Source organism: Podarcis erhardii (genome assembly GCF_964252035.2).
Source record: "Podarcis erhardii genome assembly, chromosome: 6".
In the NCBI taxonomy this organism is placed as follows: domain Eukaryota; kingdom Metazoa; phylum Chordata; class Lepidosauria; order Squamata; family Lacertidae; genus Podarcis; species Podarcis erhardii.
In genome coordinates this window covers 48,498,612-48,523,368 of record NC_138510.1, presented here as the reverse complement: position 1 = coordinate 48,523,368, position 24,757 = coordinate 48,498,612, and the positions used below count along the sequence as shown (strand labels likewise).

Here is a 24,757-nt window from a genome sequence, read left to right as displayed (position 1 = left end):
GGGAAATTCAAACACCTTCACTTACTGCAAAACCAGAATTCAAATTGGGACCTGCCTTGGGGGTTGTACTCCCCCACCCCCTACATGAACCCCATTGACATTTACACACACAAAACACACACACACACACAATTTTATTTGTATGCCACCTTTCCACAGTTCAAACCATGCTCAAGGTGGCTTACAACATGAAGGGAAATGCGTAACTGCAACATAACAAAATTAGTCATAAACAATAAATAAAACATTAAAAAACACACAATCAAACTGAACAATTTCCACATAAATCACGCCAACCCTAAACATAGTTTATTAGAGGTTAGCTTCATTGATTTCAGTGGGACAGGCTTCCAAGTGAAGCATGCAGCCTTAATAATGCAACCAAGCAGGCATGTCAAGGAGGAAAGTGAGATGGGGTTTTTTTTGCATGCCCACTTTGGAGGTGAACTGGGAAGTAATGTCTCCCTTGGAAAACACCTCCACTTACTGCCCTAAAGGGAAAGAAAAGCAAGTAAGCATTGCATACCGTTAAGAAGCAGCTGAGATCAGCTCGCAGAGAAAGGGGTTAGGGACGAGAAAGAGGAGAAGGGGGAACACAGCAAGAAAAAGTGAGCAGGAGAGTAGAGAAGACAGGAGGAGGGTCAAGGCAGACTGGTAGCACGGCCCTTGATGGCAAGGACGCGTCGTGGAAGGCAGGGGGTGAGCCCAGGCACGTAATTCCATAACTTTACCCGGCAGTCACTGTGGCACATAGAAACAGAGAGAGAGAGAAGAGAGACAGAGAGAGGAAGAGAGAAAAGGAAAAAAGAAACATGGTCGGAAAAGAGGAGATTAGAGACTCCAAAGGGGAATAGAGTGAGTGGTGGGGCCTGGGTTGCCCTCCCTGGGGAAGCCCTCTGGCCAAGTCTTTGGCCCTTGCTCTGCCAGAATCTCCATGGGACCGTGATGGGTTACCAAGAGTCCCTGCGGCTCAGTTCAGTTCGTGACTGCTGGGACAAACCAGCTCGTTGTGCCTCAGTTGAGGAGCTATGTCCTTAGGTGCTAATCACTGGCTACTACAGCAAGGCACCCTTTTGTAAGGGGCAGTGCCAGAAATCAACCTTAGGTACAAACAAGGAAGCACCATGCAGAATCTCGCTGGAGATGTGATGAGGAAGAGGTGAACTAAAGAGCCATGAAAAAGCCATTCCTTGGTATTGAGATGGACACCACTGCACTATGGCTCTGTGAGCAGGGCAGACACAGAAGCAATGGCTTCCTCTGGCTCCTCCGTCAACCAGGTGCTTGGGCCAGTAACCAGCTCATCTCTGGTGGCACCTCATTTTTTGAGCAGCTTGACTACACATGATGGGATGCAGCGGGCAAAGAGTTCATGGTAAAGAGAAGCCCTTGCCCTCAACACTCACCTGGAAGCTGTGAATATGTGCTTAGAATTGGTGCAGATGGCATTGATGGGGCTGTCGTGCCCTTTGATGTCCCCAACGGGGGTGAAGTTATCGACATTCCAGACCTTCACTGTCCCACCACGGCAGGCACTCAGCAGCATGGGCCGGCTAGGCACAAAGGCCAACGCACAAACCCAGTCTTTGTGTGCGTTTGGGATTTGCTAGAAACAGGAGTCACAATGAGCTGAGTTAGCAAGGGACTGTTGCCACACCCCAAAAACTCTTCCACCCACGGATTTCTGAATGAGATGACTTGGGAGTTAAAACAAAGCCCAAGGGAGTGGACTAGATACTAAAGAAGAACTGGAATAACACTGCCATTCATTGTAGGTGTTGGTTGTGCCATAAAAATAATGCCACCATGCCATTAATTTGTCCTGAAGGTTATGGCACAGTGGCAGCTAAAACCCAATTGGCCCACACACCAATCTTGCAAATGCAGGGGAATTCTTTCATTGGGCTTGTTCCTAATAATGTAAACAGTCTTAAAATGAGGACACCCAGCTGACACACCTCAGAAACCTGAACAAATGTTTGCAGATCGATATCACTACCTGGAATTGAGGCTAAATTTGAAACGGGGAACTGGCTATGCAAAAGCAAGGCCACACACTTGAAAACTGTGAACACTGCAGCAAGAAGAGGAGAATTCTGCATGAGCAGGGCCAACCCTTTCAACAGGGATTCCAATTCTTAACTAAGCCAGGACAACTTCCTTCCTTTGGTTCTTATGTGACACATTTGGCAAAGATGGAAGTTACTGGATTGCACTCAGAATGGCTGTTGGCTTGGCCTTCCCACATTTAACTCTAAAATAGTGCACCGAAGGGCATAGATCAGCAGTGGAATATCTGTGGCTTGCTTGATGTTTTTAGACCCCCAACTCCCACTGGCACCATGGCCAATGGCTAGGGATTATGGGAGTTGCCCCAAGCTCCCCAAACTTGGCACACTTGGCCTTGGGACTAATTGTGCTTGTTACCAGTAGTAAACTAGATAACCAAGTCAAGGACCACTAAATAGCTAGAATAATAAATAATACAACACATAGGCCATAAGACCCCCAACAAGACTTTGAGAGCCAATGTTGTTTGACTGCTGGGAAAATATACAATGGAAATATTAACTTATTAAAGGAAGATAGTAGGATTCTTTTACAACTGCTTTCCCTAATCTGGTAGCCCTAAGCATCTGGAGGACACCAGGTTCTACTAGATACTGCCAGCAAGTCAGTGCTCCAAGAGATTTGGTCCTTGCTCATCCTCTCTCTAGAACAGGCATAGGCAAACTCTGGCCCTCCAGATGTTTGGGACTACAATTCCCATCATCCCTGACCACTGGTCCTGTTAGCTAGGGATGATGGGAATTGTAGTCCCAAACATCTGGAGGGCCAAAGTTTGCCTATGCCTGCTGTAGAATAACCACCCTGCTTTTTCGAAGAGGCTTACTGAGCTCAATACAATCATGGCTGGAATACATATGCAGAGGCCATACTTGCTGCAAATAAATTTAATGTGTGTGGGGTACATGCACTATCTGAATTTCAGCATCTAAAATTTCCACTGGCCTCATGGTCCGCCCCCTTCAGGGATATCAGCATGGGGCCTTCTTACCCCTGCACTACAGGAGGAATTTATGCACCAACTGTATATTGACACCCTCAGCACAATTCACACCACACAAATGGTATAACGCCTCTGTCTTTGAAAACCCAGCATCTTTCCCTATCATCCTTCTTACCTGGATGAGCTCCTGCTGGTCCAGGTCCCATTTCTTGATTCCGTTGTCCCTGGAGCCGCTGAAGAGAACATCTCCCTGAATAGCTAGGCACTCAATGCCATCATAATGTGGGGGTTCAAAGTTGTGAGTGGGGCCAATGTTCCCAACAATGCCTTCCGCAATCTCGAACATCTGCAAAATGAGAAGTGGCAAAATAAGAATCCGCAGCCCAGATTCAACCTGCAGTTAACCCTGGGCTCAGTGTCCCCCGCTTTCAGAAAAGTAGGCATTGTGCTAGATAGTCCTATAGCTTTCCCTGCTCCAGAGTAACTCTTAAAAATAAGGGAATGGATTCAACCAATGAGTCTTGCTAATGGAAGGCTGTGAGATGACTTCTACTGGTGAAACAGGGTTTTTCTGCCCCTTCTCTGCCCATGCACCCCACCCAATTGACTTGATTGGGGAGAATAGCCCCCGGAATGGCATATTGTGGGAGGAGAGGAGGACTCATTTCCTCTAGCAAGCTGAAATCCTTGCAATGATGGAACAACTGACATAGCGCTACTTTGAATTCTTCCCTAAGTACAGTGGTGCCTCGCAAGACGAAATTAATTGGTTCCGCAAGTTTTTCGTCTTGCGAGTTTTTCGTCTTGCGAAGCACAGTTTCCCATAGGAATGCATTGAAAATCAATTAATGCGTTCCTAGGGAGACCGCCTTCAGACCAGGTCCGGGGACAGTCTGTCCCCGGACCTCTTCTGAAGGCTGGGGGGGGGGGAGGAGGACTTTTCTCCCCACTGCCAGGCTTCAGAACAGCCTTCTGAAGGCTGGCGGTGGGAAGAAAAGCCCTTCTCCCGCTGCCAGCCTTCAGAAGAGTTCCTGCAGGGCTGCCTAGGCTGCGAATAGCAGCCTGCTGCCCGGTGCGAGGGACGCTCTGAAGCAGAGCGCCCCTCGCGCGGGGCAGACATCTGCAGCTTGGGGAGCCCTGCGGGGAACTCTTCTGAAGGCTGGAGGCGGGAGAAGGGCTTTTCTTCCCACCGCCAGCCTTCAGAACAGCCTTCTGAATGTTGGCGGTGGGGAGGAAAAACCCTCCTCCCACCGCAAGCCCCGGGAAGAGAGGAGAAGCTGTGCGCCTTCTCCTCTGTTCCCGGACCTCCCACCGCAAGCCTTCAGGACAGGTCCGGGAACAGAGGGGAAGGCACGCAGCTTCTCCTCTCTTCCCGGGGCTTGCGGTGGGAAGAGGGTTCCCCGCTGTCCCGGAGATTTCCCTATGGGCTTTCGTCTTGCGAAGCAAGCCCATAGGGAAATTCGTCTTGCGAAGCCGCTAAAAAATCGGAAAACCCTTTCGTCTTGCGGGTTTTTCGTTTAGCGAGGCATTCGTCTTGCGGGGCACCACTGTATGTTTGGTTATGTGGAACAAAATGTCTGGAAATGGAAGTGTGTATTGGGGGGGGAAGGGTTTGACCTTGAGTATTTTGTAGGGCTCTGTAAAGACAGGAGACACAGATAGTTGGGCTGCCAAAGGGGGGGGGGGTACTAAGGATGCTGCTAACAGTGAACTCAGCAAAACGTAATTATTATGTCCAATACCTTGACATAGTGATCTTTAGATCCCGTGATGACTAGGTCATGGTTGCTTGCAGTCCTGTTCACCGTGAGACACATCACTGGCCCAATATGGCCTGTCAGCTTCCCAATGGGCTGCAACCTAGTCAAAAAAGCGGAAAGGGTAGTGTTGAGAAATTAACAGCAGGAACCCCCCCCCCAAGGCTAAATGCTCCACAAGTAATGCCCAGATACTAAATGTATTCATAAAGGGGTTGAGTTTCAAGTTCTTCAGTGTGAGTAATTGAGGAGTTTGGGTCATGGGCAACAGTCTCTTGCCATTCTCTTCTGGGCATTTTTGCAGATTTCCAAACAGTTTGGAATTGTAGGCAGTTCACCCCCTCTCACCTGTTTAGCTCCCAGATGCGGACAGAATTGCCAGTGGCTGCATAGAGCATGGTGCCTGTGGGGTTAAGTGCAATCTGGTTGATCTGGTGCTCTCCTTGCACACTGGTGATGGTGCGGGTAGAGGTCCCAGCACAGGCATCCCCGGCAATCACCTGGCCTGATGAACTAATAGAGGGAGAGAAAGAGGAAAAGAGTCTCACAGAGGAAAGAGGAAGGGAAGTCTCACAGAAGCAGGAATGGAGTTCAGCTGCAGGGCAGCAAGAAAGAGACTGCAGATTTGCCTTTGCCTTTCGGAGGAGGCTACTCAGACAAAAGCAGCTCCAAAATAAAGAGCTCGGGAGGGTTCAACTCCATGAGGACCAGGAACAGCAATATGTTTTCAAACCCACAGATCACCTGGAAGGAATTATTCCTCAGAGGAACAGTTCTAGCAGATTGAAAGGAGAGCCTACTGAGGGTTTGTCACAGGATTAGACCTGGTGTACCATTTTTTATTCTTAAGAATAGTCAATGCAGGAGCTCCTTGACTGGGACTGTCCTGATGTGACTTTGCTATGTTCATCCTTGCACATTGCACAGTAGGACTAAGCATGTGACAAATGACATGCATAATCTGGCCTGTAGATGTTGGAGGAAGCAAGTTTGGTGGGTAGAGAGATGGCCCTGTGTCAGATGTCAAGGCTGTGCCCAGGATATAGTAGACCAGGATATAGAAGACTGCAAAACAGGATATAGTAGACCAGCAAGCAGGTGAGGAGCACCTGCAGATACAATGCTATCCAAACATCAGCAATCAGAAGCAGCTTGTGGGATCTCACAGTTCACTTTCCCCTGCCTTATGGCGCAATGGATTTGGCACAATGTTGTGTGACCATGGATAGCAATGGCCTATGCTCTTAAACCCCACTTTGTTAAACCTTACAAGGCCACAAATGAAGCTTCAAAAAACTCAAAAGCAGCAAAACAGAAAGCTGCCAAGTACTTACGTGAGAGTACGAATACACTTTGCAGAATCCCGGATGTCCCACACTTTGATGTAAGAGGTAGAGACTGTGAACACCAGGCCAGAGTGGTTACTGTACTTTATGGAAACCACATTGTTAGGGTGGCCTTTCAAGGAGGCAATTTCCTGGCCAGTCACCAAGTTCCACATTTTGCAACTCCGATCTTTGGAAAGAAGAGAGAACTTCAGTTGTGCCAGCAGTGCCCTAGTTTCCCATCTGAGAGCAGAAACCACCACTCTCTCCTAAGCAACATAATTCTTCAGTGATTCTAAGATGTGACTAATATTTTAAAATGTGGACATACAGCAGATAAGATGGAAAGCAGCCGGTTTTAATTCAAATTTGAAAGGTTCAGCAGTTGCAGAAGTTTCTTTTTTTTGGGGGGGACAGCCATTGTCTTTATAGTCATCCTTAACTTTTTTGTCACCCACTGCATTTATTGGAAAGAGACATTACACTTGTTATGCCCATGTCTGTGAGCAGGCACATGCATGCTTGACTCACCAAGGAAAATAGTGGGAGTGCAATGTATCTAGAGGGCACTTGTCACATGATATACCATACAGACTGAGCCTGCTCAAAACTGTCTCCATGCAGTGGCTACTCCACATGTGAAGCACTTTAACGTCACTGCTTGCAGGGGCGGGGATAATGGCTGTCCCAATTGCAGCCATGGGGGCAGCTTAGTTCCGTCAACCATGTCCCTGGGGTGATGTAGCTCCATCATGACACAGAGTCCTTCAAACAGAGGTACTGGGGCAGGGGGGAAGGTTGCTGAGCAACTTGCTTCAGCAGCAAAACTAGGGTAAAAGGGCAGGGAAGGCAATAGTATACTTTTTCTTCCACCATCCCTGAAAATGCTTAATTTTTCACCATTTCTGAACATTGCTGGAAAAGCTCCAATCAGAACTTCTGACTCTGTGTTCATTCATACCAGGCTTAAGCCACCAAAAGCAGCTCCCACCCCCTCTCTCAAACACACACCTTTGGATCCAGAGAACAACAATTCATCTGTAGCATCCAGGCACAGGACAGGCTTGGTGTGTCCTTCTGCCACAGAGATGCATTGCAGTGGAGCTGTCCGGGCACTCCTGGAGCCTCCCACAGGGTTGATAATGCCCCTTGCATGGGAGAAAAAGGGAAATGCTTTGAGAGACGGTTCCTGCAGCTGCAGCAATCAGGCATCCTTAGAGTAACCGATCATGCACCTGGGAATCACACTGCTCAGGAGACACTGGCGTGCCAGAAGGACCAGACCCACATTAAGCTTAAAAGAGGGGGGGAAAGGTGGGGGAGCGACAGGCAGGCAAGCACATGCAGAATCAAGCTGAAGAGTATGTCACAAAGTTCTGGGCACAAACATCTTCAAGTTACAGGAAGGGTGAGATGCTCCACCATTGGTTATATACTGGTGTCAGTATTATGCTGAAAGCTGATCCACTCAAATGCTCTTCAAGTGTTTTTTCCCCAAGAGGCAACATAGGTTGCATAGCAGGGCTACAGGACACATGCTTAGGCCCCTTTCCAAGCACAATTCAAAGTGCTGGTGCTGACCATTAAAGCCTTAAACAGCATCGGCCCTGTATACCTGAAGGAGCATCTCCACCTCTAGCCTGGACACCTCAGTCCTTCTCCGAGGGTCTTCTTCTGGTTCCCTCACTGTTAGAAGTGAAGCTTTAGGGAACCAGGCAGAGGGCCTTCTTGGTAGTTGCGCCTGCCCTGTGGAATACCCTTCCATCAGATGTCAAGGAAATAAACAGTGATTTGTCTTTTAGAAGACATCTGAAGGCCGCCCTGTATCAGGAAGTTTTTAATGCTTGATGTTTAGTTGTGTTTTTATATTATGTTGGAAGCTGCCCATAGTAGGCGGGGTGTAAATAAACTATTAGTTGTTGCTATATTAAAGCCAACTAATGTTTTGTGTATTCATAGTTCTTAATGGAATTGAAAACTGCAATGCACAATCCTGAGCGTCAGAATGTGTGTATTTACATGCAGCTTTGAATGGGAACACAGGAAGCTACTTTATGCTATTAATCCATCCAGCTCAGAACATTGACTGAAAGTGGTTCTCCAGGGTTTCAGGCAGGAATATTTGCCAGCCTCACCTGGAGATATCACTGAACATGGAACCTGATGCATGCAAAGCATCCATAGAGTGACAGCCCCTTCCTCATCAACAGCTCCAAGTTACTGCATTGGCTGCTTTGTTTCTGAAATATTATTTCAAATTTCAGCCTCCAACTCTCTCTGTGCAAGATCAAGGCGCAATGTAACTAATATAGTTTTGTTACCACATGCCAAGAGAGGCACTGACCCTTTGTAAGTAACGAAAATCTCCTTTATTTTTTGCTCTGAAATGAACACATGGGTCCAAATGATTGCAATTATTTTAATAATCCACTTGGTCCCACCTAGCAGCATGTCATGTTATTCTAGGCCTATAAACTTAGTAACTTTGACAACTCAAACTCCTCTTCTCTAAACTGTCTCCATCTGAGTCGGGCATGAAATTGGTGCACCACCTTGTGGTCAACATGGAGACACTTCAAACCTTCCTGGCAACAAGCTTTGTAACGGCTCTGAAAGTTGGCAGCAGTTTCTTATTTGAATACATGGGATCACCAAGACACATAAAGTTTAAAAAAGGAATGAAGCCCCTTCCCCCCAAAATAAATCACATAAGAGTGAGTTAGAGGCTTGAACACGTCACACAAAACTTTTCTCCTAGATCAAAGTTGAGAAGTGGTAGTGTACAATACTGTTAAAATACATATAAAATATAGAAATGCAATGCAGTGAAAAAGTAGGGCAGAATTAAAGTGATAATATACTGAGACCAAGGTCCAGCTTGGGAGTACAAGTGAGTTTTTAAAGGATGCCTGATCAGCATCGATAGGGCACTCACCTAAACTCGGAGGGAACGTGGTTCTATAATAAGGGTGCTACTGCAGAAAAGGCCCTCCCGTTCTAATGGCCACTACCTGTACTTCAAAAGGTTGTAGCACAACCATGAAGGCCTCATTAGACAATTGTACTGATTATGCAGGGTAGCCTTTGCTGGGGCTGAAGGGAGTGGTAGCCCTAAAGACCAGGAGGACACTAGGCTGGCAAAGGCTGGTGGTAGGTCAATAGGGAGAAAAGGTGATTGCTCCGGTATTCTAGTCCCAAGTTGTTCATGGATTTATGAGTCAATACCAAAATCTTAAACTTGGTCCAGTAGTTTATTCCCATTTTCAAAAAGGACACACTCTTGATTATCAGGACAGAAATAAACATAACAGATTACATTTCCCTTACACATGTGCACCCCTCCATCTTCAGTGGGGTTGGCTAATGTCTTGAAAGTTTATCTTACACCCAGAAATAAGGGAAAGGCATTGCCGCTTGCTGGAGTATCGCTTTAACACGAAATCCAGTGACCAGAATCAGCTTTCAGGATCTCCCAAGTATTCACAGTATGAGGCTGGACCTTATTATGCAAATTTTAAAACTACCATCCATCCATTTTAGCAACTATGGCAAAAATAACTTGCCCCGGATAAAAAGAAAACAGGGGCTGGACTTCTGGGCTGTAGTAGCAGATGGAAAAGGCATGGGGTGCTCCCATAGGCTTCATGGGAACAGGACTGCGAAGAACTGGAAGCAAATGGGAAGTGTGGGGGAGGCAGGGAGCTGTGCCTGAAGGGCACGGAAATATTCTCAACTCAAATGACTCCAAGACTCTGAGCCTGAAGGGGAGCTGCCTGGACGTTTTCCGATATTCTCTCCACCACGAGGCCTAGAAACTACTCAAAAGCCACATTCGTGAAATCATGGCGCAATTACGACACATGCAAATGGTTAGCTCCTAACTCCTAGTTACAGACATGCACTACCTGCAGGCGTATGCTTGGTCCATTCCAAACAAAAACATGTCACAGGATGGCATCTATTAAGTGCTGGGGGGAAGAGACTTGAGATTTTCAGATACACGTGCGTGTTGGTGGATTAACCGCATGATGTGTCCTAGTGAAGCATGCTGAGTGGGCTGAACCCAACTGTTTCAGTTAACATAGGAAGAGGTCCCAATGGAGCACTCTAATCAGCTGGGAAGGCAAATCTACCAGCAAGGAGAAGCAGCACAAGGAAAGAAACATCACACCGGGTTCAGTTACAAGCAGGTTTCAAATGCAGGGAGGGGAAAAGAATGAGAAAAGAGGAAAGCAAGAAGAGTTATATAATAAATAGTAAGTTTTATACCTCAGCACCTCCGAGACAGAGGAGTCACTGTCATCAGACCTAGGGACAGAAAATTAGCAGGATTATGGGTAATTAAAACCAGGAGAAGGAAAAGCAGCAGCATAGTCAGAAAAGGAAAGGTTGTTATTGCATCCAAGCTAGCAGGGCGGGCAGACATAGGAGAGCAGACCACAGACAGAAGGGTTCAGGAACGGGGTGGGGGAGGGTGCGTAGCAGAAACCATCATGAGTTTTTAACTAGGTGCTTCACCACACACTTGCAAGCCTGTCATCGCAGCCATAAGGCTCGGAGCTTGGATTAAAAACAAAAAGGAAGTGGAGATTCTCAGGATGCTGAGTTATTGTGCATGTGTGGTTCTTCTGCAAAAGAAGGGAATGTGCACACATCTGGGAATGCCTGCCCAAGGTTCCTACATAGCTATGGGTGGGCCAGCTTCTGAGAACGTTGGCAGTGACTCCCATGCCACCTCCAAATGGGAATATGGACCCAATGGTCACAGAGGTCACTCTAATGCCAGCTTAGCCCCAAGAGGTTCCTTTATTTATTGGGCTGCTGTTCTGTGTTTTGAAAATTCAGCATCATCCCTGTGTCCTTGAAGATCAAGGCAGCCCACGTTAAAGGAATCCCATTGTGTTAACTGAAGCTCTGTCAGTGCTGCCACCAGCTGCCGTTCAGGAGGCTTGTGGAACACACTCAAGAAAGGGGGGGGGGGACCCCAAAGCTGACATGCTGGTATTTAGAAAGCAGGACTCACATGACCTTGTTTTCCAATATCTTTCCAATATGAAGAAATATCTGGAAGGCTTAACTTACACCTGTGCTGGAAAAAGCATACCAATTCCTCCCCCGCACTAAAACAGAGGTGACCTGTTAATAAAGAGGCACCAGAGCAGATGGCCCCTATAGGCTGCAGACAGGGTTGGAAAGAGATTCAGAACTGCTACCCATGACATATGGGGAGAATAGGGTGCTTTTGAGCTTAAAGCACCGACTCAGGTACTTGGCCGTAGAGACCAAGGACTTTGATTCACATGCCTCTACAACAGCACATAAGAGGCTCCCTGAATGATTTGGCAGGTTTCACAGTAATTGCACCTAAGTGTCTAGGTGACAGAGGCATGGTGCTAATTCCAGTGCAAATAGGGCCCAAACCTGGAGGTCAAAGAAAAACATGCCATTCTTGGTGCTGGGTAGAGTGGGACATAAGGGGAAGATATCCCTGGCACTGCCAGTTTATCCATTCTGTTGTCACCTTCTATGGGGATACAAGTTTCCCCAAGTTCCGCAGGCGGCCTTACTTGTCTAGTGCTGAGCCCTGACTCTGGTTGCTGGTGAGGCGGGAGAAAACATTCCGGTCATTGCGTGGCCTGCTGGGAGGGGATGAAGGAGGAGTGAATCCAACGTCTGGGTTCCTAGGCAAGAAAGAGAGAAGCAGTGGATTCCACTAATTATAGAACTATAATCTTGCAGCACTGTTAGATCCTGCATCACACAATTCATTTTCTGCATTATGAGCAAAGCGAAAGAACTGCTGCCAATTGAAGTCACTCACACACACTCACCTGATAGGCTGGCCCCGGTCATATGACTTCCTCCTGGTGAGGGGTGATGTGTCTGCACCACGGGACTGTCTAGGGCTAGAGGAGAGGCAGCCATGGTTAGTAAATACCCTATCCAGGAAATTTTACTTTTAGCTCCAAAAGGAGTAGGAGCGTAATCGATTATTCTCTAGTTTCCGTTGAAATGTTAAATGAAATTGCCTCTTTTACAGTTGTACCTCGCTCAGAGAGTGACCATTTCCCAATAGTTTTAGAGATGTACAGGAATCCTAGAAATAATGATATTAGACCTCCTATTAGTATTGATAAGACTATTTATGCCAAAAGAATTTATATAAGTGATAAAAATAGGGAGGATCTATTAGCAGTATTTGAAAATAACCCAGTTCTTCCGGAACCTGTGGCTAACCAAAATTTGTTGCCCTTGGAGGATAATGATTGTTACTATAAGACTATCCAGGAATTATTTTCTTCTTTTTTAGACTCTCAGTCCAGCAACAAATCTTTAAATAAGTATAACTGGTTCGATAAAGATTGTATTAACTATAAGAAAGAACTTAGAACTTGTCTAAAAGAAGCCTATATTACCAACTCTCAAGGTCTCTGGAAGACTTATTTTGAAATGAAAAATGCTTTTAAGAACATGCTCCTGGAAAAAAAAATCTGAGCTTGCACTAGCCAAATGGTCTAAAATTGTTACTGCATTAGAAATTAAAGATACTAAAACTTTTTGGTCACTTCTCTCAATAAAAGTTACCACAGAGCTTCCTAATATAAGTGATGAGGTTTGGATTTCACATTTTACTGCTGTTTTTTATGATCACCAAGTTTGTAAAAAGGAAAATTTTAAAGTTTCTTTGGCAAAAACCACACAATTTCAAATTACTGTTGACGAGATGAAAAGGATAATCTTTTCGTTTAAGCAAGGGAAATCACCGGGTATGGATGGCATCCCAATAGACCTGTTGAAATTAGATACAGAATGGTGGGCCATTAAACTTGTGCCGCTTTTTAACTCTATCTATCAATCAGCCCTTGTACCCAAGTCGTGGAACAAATCAATAGTGGTACCCATCTTTAAAAAAGGTGATAGGAATTGCCAAGAGAATTACAGGCCTATAAGTTTGCTACCATGCATAAGCAAAATCTATGCCAAATCTCTGCTTATTAAATTGGAAGAATGGATGCTGACAAAAGGCCTACCTGGTAAAGAGCAGGCTGGTTTTAAGGCAGGCTCGTCAACTCTTGACCAGTGTCTAGTGTTAAGTCATCTTGTGGATAAATATGTCATGAGAAATAAACGGAAACTCTTTGTGGCATTTGTGGATTTAAAAAGTGCCTTTGATTCGGTCGACCGCAACAAACTATGGACTAAACTAGAACACCTTGGTATTGACCCATATTTACTTACACTGATTCAAAGTTTACATTCTAATAACCAAATATATGTTAAAGTATCAAAAGATGGTAGACTTGCAGGTTCTATTCTGAATAATCGTGGAGTTAGGCAAGGCTGTATCTTGGCCCCTACCCTATTTAATCTCTTTTTATCTGACCTACCATTATTCCTTCAAAACGCAACCACTCATACTCCTTATATAAACAATTGCCCACTCTCTCTACTACTTTATGCAGATGATGCTGTAATTATTTCACTCTCTGTTTTGGGTTAAAAAAAAATATTTAAGAGTTTCTCAAACTACTGCTCTCTTAATAATCTCAAAATTAATTATGATAAGACAAAGATTATGCAATTCAGAAAGAGAGGGAACCCAAAAGGATGTATAATTAATGGACATCTAATACAGGAAGTTAAGCTTCAATTATCTGGGAATCACATTCAAAAATAATATGAATTGGAATACACATATATGTGCTGCTATAGCTAAGGCCAAAGTGACAGCCCACCATATAAAATCCTATTTTTTTTCTCCAGTAGGAAACAGATTCATCCCAGCTGTATTGCAAGTGATTGATATGAAACTTTGTGCCCAACTTCTTTACGGCACACCAGTGTGGATTTCAGGTGACCTCAAGAGGTTGGATAAATTTCACGCTTCCCTCCTGAGGTCATTATTAGGACTTGCAAACTCAGTAAAATATGAAACAATATGTTGTGAGCTGGGAATTTTGCCTTTATCAGTTAGAGCATGGCTGAGGACCTTGAAATATTGGATCTTCCTCCATTATAGAGCCCTATCCCCTAATTCTCTACTTTACGATCTTTTAAGTGATAGTGCAATCTACAATCTATCACTGATATGTAGGAGAAAACTGGATTCTATAGGGCTCATTCTAACTGACTTTGAAATATCTGATCCCAAAGATACATGGGAAATTATTAGGAAGACTCTCACAGAAAAAATGCTCTCGCCATGCTTGAGGTTGCAAAGCGCAGCACCTGCTCTCCCATTCACTTAAATCTCCCTTTGTGTAGAGATTTCCAAAAGGGATACATGACAAATCTGAAGAATCATGAATCGTGTAGGCTTTTTATGTTGGCCAGATTTAACATGTTTTCCTCGGTGGTAGTGAGAGGAAGATATTTAGCTATCCCAGAAGCTGAGCGTCTCTGCAAATGCAGGAAAAAGGAACTCGATACCCTAGAACATATATTCTTCTCCTGTGATTTTGGCAGTTATGCCAGAATACAATTATATGAGGCCCTAAAATTCAATAAACAGATTTGTACTCAATCAACTGTCCAGGACATGCTGGCGGACAGCGATGATCAAATTACTATAATAGTGGCCGAATTTTTAAGAGCTGTCCATGATGAAAGAATGGGCCATGATAAAGAGACTTAGTGGTTTTTAATGGTAGGTGACATTGCTGTGCTGTATTATTATTTTATATTAAATTGTATTATATTATTCATGTACATTGATTAATTTCTGGGAGTTAAGAATAGGATTAGGATAAATTGTGTTCGCTGTACCCGTATTTTATATAGTTTGTATATGTTGTTTGTCATTGTGTGGTGTGCTATGCCTAATAAAGGATTTTGAATACTAAATACCCTATCCAAAGTTGGGCTCCCTCAGCTTTGATGGAAACTGGGAGGAACAAAGTCTTGACCAGCTGGTTCTCATAGCAGATTCTAATATTCTCCAGGGCACACAGAACAGTCCTGCGTCACATGCAGGGAATTGCTTCTTTGAAAGCTCCTCCACATCAGAATCTCCTTGCAGGTGCCAAGTGACACAACAGGGAGGCTAGGATAAAAACATTCTTACTGCACGTGCCAGCTGTGTGTGCACGCAGAGATTTTGATGTGGAAGCACATTCTGGGACACATTTCTCTACATACATTACAAGATGGTACACTTCTTGGGAGGGCTGTACCAAGTAAGTTTCCATAAGGTCTGAAGTGGCCCTCATTCTGGGAACTGGGGGAACTATTTCAATTTTCAGCACTCTTGGTGTCCACAGGAGCTGCCCGCCCTGGTTCCTGCCTGGCTCATGGTGGGCTGTAAAGGCTATGCAGTTCACACCACCTAGGTTTGTCCACCCACAGTAGCAGCATCTGGGGGAAAGAGGGGGTGTCCCTGCCTTTCAAGTCTTTCTTGCTGTTCACTATAGTTTGTAAACCAGGAGTACTTGAAGCTGCCAGTTTATAGGTCTGGGGAGAGGACTTGGGGAACAGTTTCACAAGAACGAGGGATCCGATGACACCCGTGTCATGGCTACTCCCCATGGAAGACTGTGCCAGCGAAGAGGGAAACTGACTCTGACCCCAGAACAATGCATGACTTTCTGTTCTTTCCTTGGTTGCTCTCCCTTTACCCACCAACTCTTCACCCTCAAGTAGAGCAGAAATCATGGCAGAATTCCAATCGTCCGAAGCCAGCAGTCACCTACACCACAGTTTCCCCAACACGATCCATACACAGATCACCAAGTAGGCTACCATGGCTTACAATGTACTCCCTCGGATGGGCAGGCTGATGGTGTGGGAGACCTTCTCCTTGTAGTAAGGATCACGGATGGAGAAGCCAATCCCATCCTCTTTGATCTCCATGAGGGATGCCAACGACTTGGTGATGTTCTTGGTGGAGATGTCCAATGTGGGCCCTAAACACTCTGCAGACACAGCTTTCATCTGGCCAGACAGCTTGGGCTCCCCCTAAAACAAAGCCCCAGAAAACACAAAGCAAACTAAGGAGCAGCAGATGGCAGGGCAACACGGGAGCTATTCCCCGGTTGCCACTGTAGCTGGTGCTCAAATTCAGCCTGGTCATTCAGTCTTGGTCACCTCTGTCTCAGAAACCCCTGCAAATATCCCAAGCAGCTTTCCAAGACCTTCCCACTTCGTTCTGAACTTAACATGGACAACAACAGAACGCACCACCTACCACTGAGCAGCAATTGCTGGTCATTCAGAAGAGACCTAATGAAGTTCCTGTGCCCCCCACCCCCTCCATCCCACTAGAATTCAAGTAGGCCAGTCTGGGGCCAATTGTTTTCTCTGGATAAAAGGCTTATTCAACAGAGCCATGGCTAGGACAGACAGAGACATAACACACATCAGTCCAGGGCTTTGTTTTAATTTCATTGCCGATTCACTGGAGGAGGGCCAAAGCTTAAGAATCACCATCTGGATGTACAGCACCACGGCTAGCTGCCAAAATGCAGTACAAATACCATAACTTGGCCTCAGTGAAATGTAGGGAAGATAAAAAAATGGTGCATATATCCGCCGGGGGCTCCCCACTATTCGGAAAGCTACAGAATAAGAACGTGGCAAGGTCAAAGTGCCATGTTCCGCTTTAAAAACAAACATATATAAACAAATATAGCCAAACATAAATCTGACCACATGGGGCACCTTCAACAAGAAAAAGCATTTCTGTACAAAAATGACCAGGATATCCTACAACGTTGTCAACATTTTCCTGTCACTGACCATTGTTTAGGTTGGTGAAAATCTTAAACTCCTTCCTGGCTATTTGAAGCTTTTGTTAGTTCTGGATGGATCTGCTAAGCATCTTCCCAGGAAATTTCCATAATGAAAACGTATAACAACAACAAGAAGAATTGGAAGTGTTTGCCAGACTCAAACTTTGAAACTTACCCTGCACTTGAAGTCATCCTGGCTGGCAGAGCCCTTCATGGAGAAAGACTGGGAAAAGCTGCAGGGACACAGGGAAAGTTTTGTGCACACATATTTTCAGTAAGAACTACAGAGGTGCAAACTAACTAAGAGACTCTCCATCCCAGCAGAGTTTCAGTCCTTAACTCAGGAGCCCACTTCATTCTTGCACCACAGGTTTTCTAGCTTAATTCCAGAATTTTACAGAAAAGAACCATGTAGGGGTTTCTTTCATACTCAAAGCTGACTTTGAATGGTGGCTACATTGGTCAACACATGGAATTTACACCCTGCCCACCTTTTAAAGCCCACCACAGCCCAAAGGGAAAACAGGCGGAAAACACTCAACCTGTGCCCTGCGGTCTCTCTGGGTCCACAACTCACCTCCCCTCTGAGGCCATGCTGAATTCAGAAACTTCTTCATCTGTGCTGGCATAGCCATTCTCTGTGCAAAAGGATAAAACAAAAACCAGGTAGAGCGCATCCACTAGCACATGGGTACTTAGCTCTGCCGTTGGACCAAAACATACCCCTGTTTCCCTCTGACCCAGGCCATGAATGAGGGTAAGCGAAAAAGAGGATTTCTAAGTGAACACAATTCTATCTCAAAGAAGCAAAAGCTACTCCAAACTCCCACCTTGCTGCACGTTGTGGATGAGCGCCTGTAGCTCAGGGTGGGATTCTGCCTTTTCCCGCAAGGCATCCAGGATGTGGTGGTTCTGAGAGGAGCCAGTCACATCTGTTTGTCTCAAGCGGCCTTCCAGCAGGCGGATCTGGGCTTCCTTCTGGGCTACCTGCAGGCTCTGTTTTGCAAAGATTGGAGGATTAGGCACAAGCTCAGCGGCAGCTTTCCCACTTGTGGAATGCCCTCCCTAGTGAAACACATCTGTCTCCCTCACTCCATTCTAAAGCAAAACTATTTGAAGAAGTTCATTAACCTTGTCCATCAGGACTGATCCGTCTACTTGGGGTCTTTGAACAGACCAACTTGCTACTGAATAGTTGCAAAGCAAGATGTGGCTATCAGATCTCTGGTCCGCATGAGAGAGAAAGGCTGCTTTTAAAAAATAATAACTCACCTTGTCTATGGATGCCTTGAGGAAATTGTCCAACAAAAGCCGTGCCTCAGCCAAGGAGCAGGAGCTGATCACCACAGAGGTGTCTGTGGAATCCAGTTCTTCCTAGAGACCCACAGGAGGAAAACAACAGAATGAGAAAGCCTGGGAAAGGGCAGTTGCAGTTTGCTACCCATGCCAGCAGTTGGACCGGTTCCTTTGCTAAAGATTTAGCTCCACAGGCAAAGTGGCTTTGCAAGAGACCCATCCAGCAGATTTGTGCATAAAAGTAGTAGTCAGTTTCATATTATCAACTCGCTCCAGCCCCTGAACTCAAATCGTATGCACTACAGAGTGGCCTTCCCCAAATGTGGTGCCTTTCAGATATTTTTGAACTATGACTCACATCATCACCCCTGACCATTGGGCATGCTGGCCATGGCTGAAGGGCATCAGGAGTCCAAAACACCTGGAGGGCACCAGGTTGTGGAAGCTGTTATAGGCCAATCAGAAGCCTTTGTTTGAGATGTCTACAGACCAGCAGGTTCACTTAGGATGCTGAGACTTTCACACAATTGCCAAATTCTCAGAACTCTTAATAACGGATTGATACTATTTTGTTAAGAATTTAAAATGTTATAATGTTAGTATCACCGATACAATACCATTTGTTTGGACTGCTATTTTATGCTTTTGAAAGGAACTGATACACGACCGTTTATTGTGTGTTCGGGAAAGGAACATACCAAGTAAGGGGGAGGGGGAGAGAAATAGCAGTTCCTCAGAGGAAATAGCAGAGACCCAGGACTTTCCATACTCTACAAGCTAACTTCCCAGTCTCTGCGTCTTACATTCCCCCAGCCCACCCCTTTTAAGGAAGCAGTAACAGACTGAAACAGCCCACTTAAAACTAAAGTGGCCTGGGAAAATGAAAAAAGATTTTAACTCATTAAGGTAAGATCAGAAGACATAGTGCTTCCTGATCCGTCCACTGTAACTGATCTACACAAGAGCTCAGCCAGCCGACCTCAGCTCATCACCGAGTCCAGGTCCAACAGCATTCTACCCTCCCAAACATCATGGATAGATCAGACGCACCTTGGTCTCTTCAAGTTGCATGATGGTGGCCTGGCAGTCAGAAATGCCGTCGTTGATGTAGTCAATGTTGGCTGCCAGCACCTCAATCTCCTCATTCAGCTCCTGCAGCCCCTTCTGCTCTTCAGGGTTCTCTGTCTGCAGCTTCTCCCTCTTCCCCAGAAGCATCTCCTGCATCAGTGACAGCTCCTCACGTTTCTGAAAATGGGGAAGAGAAGGCAGAATGTTTCCTCTTTGCCAATGTTGTGCAGCCCCTTCTCTGGCTCTCTTCCCAGGCCCTTCGCCTTCTGCTCCAGTGAGAAACAGCCACTTTTCATCACCTTGATGAGTCGCTCCATATCCGACTCCAGATTGATGATGGTCATCCTCTGCATGACAATGTCAAAGACACGGCGCTCCAGAGACTGCCACTTCATGCGGGCTGTCTTACTAAAGGTCTGGTTTGCCCCTTTCTTTGCGAACTTCTTCCTGCAGATGGAAGTCATGTATGAAAAACTGAACATTATGATCTTAGAATTATCCAAAACCAGAGATGGAAAGGCTCCCAGATGTTGCTGGGCTCCACCTTGCATCAGTCATAGCAAAATGGCAAAGTTGGAGTCCAGCAATATCTGGAAGGATCCTCATCCCCGTGCTAAATATTCTGGGTCATTCCTACCCAAGCATACTGGGTGGATGGAAATGGGAGCTGCTCTGAATGCTGCCAAGTAAAGGAAGGCACATTGAAGCCAGTGGATTAGATGTCAAGACAGGCCTCAAAGGAATCTATATCAGATGGTTTTAGACACCTAGGTCAGTCTGACTTACCTAGACAACTGCTAACTGGGCCAGTGTCTTACCTGACAGTTCGAGTCCCATTTGTGGAAGAAGGAGGATCTCCCAGAAAGGTGTTGATTTTCCGATTCCATTGGCGCACAATGCTGGAGACAGAGCGAGAACTAGATTCTGGCTCGGAGGAGGTAGTGCTGGTCGAGACCTCTACACCCGAGTCCAGCATGGTTTGCTTCTGATTCATTCTTCCAGCAACCCGATCAGACATAGGTTTGGCCAGACGGCGCAGAGCAGAGACCTAGACAACAACACAACAAAGCAGTCCAGAAGAATGGAAAATATAGAGGTGATAACAGACAGATACAGTCTTAAGCAGGGCTGCTATGTGAAAATATATTCAAAGCATTAGCTGCTCAGTCTCCAGCCTCAACCCTAGTCTCTATTCATGCCTAAGTGCAAAGTGTCTGCTCACAGTATCAGCTGTTTTTACAGATGTTCCCAGTAATGTTGGGCATTCATGGCAGAATGAGAAAAATGCCACAAGTTACCTACATATGAGCTTAAATATGTAACAAAAACAAAGAACCATGTTGGCAATCACACACTAAGCCATGTGTGACGCAGCAGCTATGATGCCCAGTTGCTTTGGATAAAGAGAGAGTGGGCATCCTAAAGGGAGAGAGAGAAATCGTGTAACCCACGATAGCTCCAAATAATTTTGGATGCAAATTCTTTCTTTTGGATCATCCTGCTCTGTCCTATCTTTTCTGTGAAATATGAGGAAAATTGTAGCTTTGCCAGGTTTTTTCTGTTTTTTTTTTTTGTCTTGGTGAGATATTACATTTACCTTTGTATTTTGGAAAGGTGGTTTAATTATTTTTAAGAAAAGAAAGAAATAGTTTGTCCATCGTACGCTGTTGCATGTAAAGAATTCCTGAGGAGTGGGAGATATATTCCTTGTCTGGTTCATTCATGTCTCCAGTCTGAGTGAGTGCTTATGACAGGTAAAAGCACACCCACCAAAAATATCCACAAGCCTTTCTGGATGACAGTGAGAGGCTTTTAATACAGTAAAAGCCAAGGCGAGTGTATTTTTAGAGGAAACTAAAGACTTGCCTTCCTTGTGAGCAAGAAGGTCACCACTCACCTCTTGGGTTTTCCTGCGAAGTACAATCTCCTGCTGCCGCTTCTGAGATTCTAGAGCTCGAATCTGAAACTGCAGGCACAGCATGATAAAAGTTATTAACAAAACCCACAGGCAGAGGATCTCAATGGGAGTGATGTCAGTCTTGACTTAAATGGAGACAAATGTGTATTGGTGTAAAAGGAATGTATGGAAGGAAGCCAACTCCTCCTAAACCACAATAGGTCTCAAGTTGCTTTGGAGCACAAGAGGGGAGAATGCTGCTGCTCTCATGTCCTGCTAGTAGACTTCCCATAGGCAACTGGGTTGGCCACTGTGAGCACAGGACGCCACACTAAATGGTCCTCTGGTCTGATCCAAGAGACCTCTTCTTATGTATTTGTAGACACACAAGTTATTTTTGTGAAGACGGCTGAAGTGAGGCAGGCATTAAATCACAGCTTCGCTTTGCATGATTGCTCTGATTATACTGAGCGTCTTCCCCTCTCCTGTCCACAAGCAGTCTATGGGTTTTTGTAAGCTCTACTAGGAAGAGGCTTCTCAAAGCTTGAGCAGCCATAAATGGTGCTCTTGCTCACCTCCTGCCTCCTCTGCTCCTTCTTCAGCTGGGCAATCTCCCGGTTCCTTTTCGTCTCTGCCAATCTGCGCCGCTGCTGCTCCTCACGCATTTGTTTCATCAGTGCCACCTGTAGGGCACAAATAGACTCAATGCCAAGCATAATAACTGAGAAGCTGGCTTGCCCCAGTGACTATCTAGGGCCACTTTCCCCAGTTGGGTGCCCAAGCTGGGTGGGCTGAGGGTGGGAATCCAAAACACCCAGAAGGTGCCCTGTTGCTTGAACAAATGAAGAATTGCAAATTCCCAGGCAAGGTACCTTGGCTTTCTTCATCTCTGCCACTTCTGCATTCAGCTTCTTCAACTCTCGCTCATATCGCGACTGGTTCTTGAGGAGGCGGGCATGCTCCTTCTGGGCTGCCTGCAACTTTTGCAGGTCCCTGTTCATCTCCCTTAGACGCTTCTCATAATCTGCTTTGATCTTGTTCGCCTTCTCTTCTGTGTAGCATTCCATGGAACCTGAGGGAAAGAACAAAGGAAGCATGTAGATCAGGAATGATGGACTACAGCTCCCATCATCCATGACTAATTGGCCATGGTGCCTGGGGCTGATGGGAGTTGGAGTCCCAACAGCATCCAGGGGGCCACAGCTTCCACATCTCTGATGCAGATTTTAAGTACAGACAGACCGTACTCAGTGCCAATGTCACTGGTTACACTTTAAGTGTATGGATAGAAATGTTGCTTAAGCAATCTTTCCACCCTTGTATCACAGCCTCAGTTGAGAATCCAAATGCAAAGTCTTTCATTATCAGCAAACAGATGCTGTTCGAACTGTCAAAATCCAATTTCACCCCAGCAGCATGCCCTTACTCAAGTTTTGCAGGACCCTATCCCTCTCTTGCTGTGTGTCACGGATCTTGTTCTGCAGTAGAATCAGCTTCTCCTCATACTGGTGCTTCAGAGTTTGCAGGCGCCGCTGGCTGTTCTCCAGCTCATCTATTAGCTTCTGTTTGATCTCGATCTCACAGGTCAGGTCAGCCAGATCAGCTTGGAAATTTGCTGCTAGATAAGACACACACACACACACACACACACACAAAAAAAAACAAAAAACAAAAAACCCTTCACCATCTTGAAGATAGTGGCATCTCATTACAACCTCCACTAAACTCATTACAACCTCCACTAAAGACTAGAATAAGTTGTATCCCTTTTATGGAATTGAATGCTAAGAGAAAAGGCCTAGCATATGTACAGGCATGTTTTTTGTGCTGTTAAAAGGATTACAACAGTAGTTCCAGGTGGAAAGCATGGGGGCTGTGGATTCAACATTTCAAACCCAAATGAATTAAAGGCCATCCCCTCCATATATCCTGAAGACTGTGTGTGTTGTGTTCACCTAGATCCCTGCAGAGACTGCACTAAGAGTTATCAGCCTTTCAACACTTGCTGCAGTAGCTTACCCTTTTCTTCAACATCCGAGTCAGAATCCACCAGGCTTTCTTCACTTCCCGAATCATCTTCCTCTTCCTCCTCCTGGCCGCCTTCTTCCTCACAGCCACTCTCATCCCGTTCCTCCTGAAAACAGAAGGTACAGTGATGAGAAAAAGGGGAGTGGTGATGCAGCTTGTTCCAAGGCATTGCAGTTCCAACCCTGCCCAACTTTTGGTTGCATATGGCAATCTGCTTTCCTTGGTTCGCTAATTTGTTCCTATGGCAATCCTTAATTCAATGAATTTTGCACTGCTTAGGAACACAGGCACCATGGGGATGTTACTTCTTACAGTTCATACTTCCTTTCATGAACCCAACCTTCTGTTCTTCTAGTTGATGAATTAGCAAAACACTAGAAGATCAGCGTTTACCATTGTCCTGGACATGGATTCAGAAATCAAGCTGGATGTTGAGAAGTGAAGGCAGAGAAGATCTAACACACATCACCAACAACTCAATCAAACCATGCTGCATTTTACCTGGCCATTCATTCTACTAACTTCCAAGCCTTTGTCTTTCAACTCTGCTCTTCAAAGCAAGGACCCTAGAATGTAATCCCAGTGTACACAGCGGGCCTACTGCATTCCCAAATGTTCATCTTAAATATATCAATATAACAAACCCCTGCCCCCAAAACAAGAATCAGTGCAGAAATAATGTAATGACTGTGCACAGTCAAAATTATGCCTTTAGCAGTGCACTGTTATTTCCTCCAAAAATAAACAAGTTTGTCAGTTTTAACCAATTTATTTAACTTTATTTAAATCAAAGAATGTTTCCATTTTGTAATGTGCACAGCCCCAGGCTTTTAAGAATCCAATGGCATCCCACAGAGACATTCATGTTTTGAGACAGAAAAGCAAGACATACTTCACCTACTTAAAAAACACACCTATTTGTCAGCCTATTCTGCTCCATTTATCCAAGGGCGTTGCATTAAAGAGAAGCTTGCATTTCTCAGAGGAGATGGCAGGAGATATTTTATTGAGACTCAGGAGCCTAAGGAATTAGTATGGCAATTGCTGAGGTCAGGAAATGTTTGAAGCAGATGTTAAATCTGGCTGAAGGGAATAGCACTTGAGATGTCCTTTACGGCCAGTTTCTCATTATGCTGAAAGATTACCACAGGACTCATCCTGATGCCACCAAAGGCTAGCAGTAGGTTTCGCACCCTTAATAATTGCTCAAAAGAACACAGAAGTTGTATGCAAGAGAAGGGCAAGATCTCTTACCTCTTCCACTTCATTCTCATCTGTCTCATCCGCCTCATTTCCCTGCTGCATCCTCAACCTCTTCTTAAACCCTTCTTTCTCTGGGCTGCAGAAAAGAAGGCAGTTTTACATGAACATCTGTTTCTAAATCATTCATTTTTATTCCAGACTGCAGAATCACAAAAACAGGCCGTCAGGGCAGCTAAGAAAACAAACACCACTCCAATTACAACAAATCAAAACAAAACATTTCATCTGCATAACTAATGGGAAGGGGACATTTCCATTGGAAACACAATCATTTGCCTCTTCTGTGCTTTTTGGCTAAGCTCTTTGCCTGCAGTCACTCTCACAAAGCTTTCTGCAAGACAGCAAGTATTTACCATCCTTGCAATACAGAAGGGAAAATCAAAGCT

The 24,757-nt window shown here is 45.3% G+C and overlaps 1 protein-coding gene across 5 annotated transcripts in view; it reads right to left on the bottom strand.

Moving 5' to 3' along the window:
• Window positions 1-24,757, bottom strand: part of KIF21B (kinesin family member 21B) — a 67,842-nt gene that overhangs the window by 3,948 nt on the left and 39,137 nt on the right. Inside the window, exons 12-35 of one of the 5 annotated variants that reach the window (XR_014157686.1) lie at window positions 24,363-24,447; window positions 23,100-23,214; window positions 22,507-22,695; window positions 21,953-22,152; window positions 21,656-21,763; window positions 21,081-21,149; window positions 20,002-20,231; window positions 19,483-19,630; window positions 19,166-19,360; window positions 18,092-18,193; window positions 17,650-17,815; window positions 17,397-17,457; window positions 16,995-17,052; window positions 15,841-16,046; window positions 11,924-11,998; window positions 11,660-11,773; window positions 10,362-10,400; window positions 7,104-7,240; window positions 6,102-6,282; window positions 5,116-5,280; window positions 4,753-4,870; window positions 3,186-3,356; window positions 1,407-1,606; window positions 527-741 (exon numbers count right to left, since the gene is read on the bottom strand). Coding sequence is in view for 2 of the 5 variants with exons in the window: in XM_081866599.1 (XP_081722725.1) it covers window positions 1,407-1,606; window positions 3,186-3,356; window positions 4,753-4,870; window positions 5,116-5,280; window positions 6,102-6,282; window positions 7,104-7,240; window positions 10,362-10,400; window positions 11,660-11,773; window positions 11,924-11,998; window positions 15,841-16,046; window positions 16,995-17,052; window positions 17,397-17,457; window positions 17,650-17,815; window positions 18,092-18,193; window positions 19,166-19,360; window positions 19,483-19,630; window positions 20,002-20,231; window positions 21,081-21,149; window positions 21,656-21,763; window positions 21,953-22,152; window positions 22,507-22,698; window positions 23,100-23,214; window positions 24,363-24,447 (3,135 nt within the window). In the remaining 3 variants the exon portion in view is untranslated. Of the gene's footprint in view, window positions 1-526; window positions 742-1,406; window positions 1,607-3,185; window positions 3,357-4,752; window positions 4,871-5,115; window positions 5,281-6,101; window positions 6,283-7,103; window positions 7,241-10,361; window positions 10,401-11,659; window positions 11,774-11,923; window positions 11,999-15,840; window positions 16,047-16,994; window positions 17,053-17,396; window positions 17,458-17,649; window positions 17,816-18,091; window positions 18,194-19,165; window positions 19,361-19,482; window positions 19,631-20,001; window positions 20,232-21,080; window positions 21,150-21,655; window positions 21,764-21,952; window positions 22,153-22,506; window positions 22,699-23,099; window positions 23,215-24,362; window positions 24,448-24,757 lie in introns of all 5 variants that reach the window. The other 4 variants (XR_014157687.1, XR_014157688.1, XM_081866599.1 and 1 more) reach the window with 4 other exon arrangements.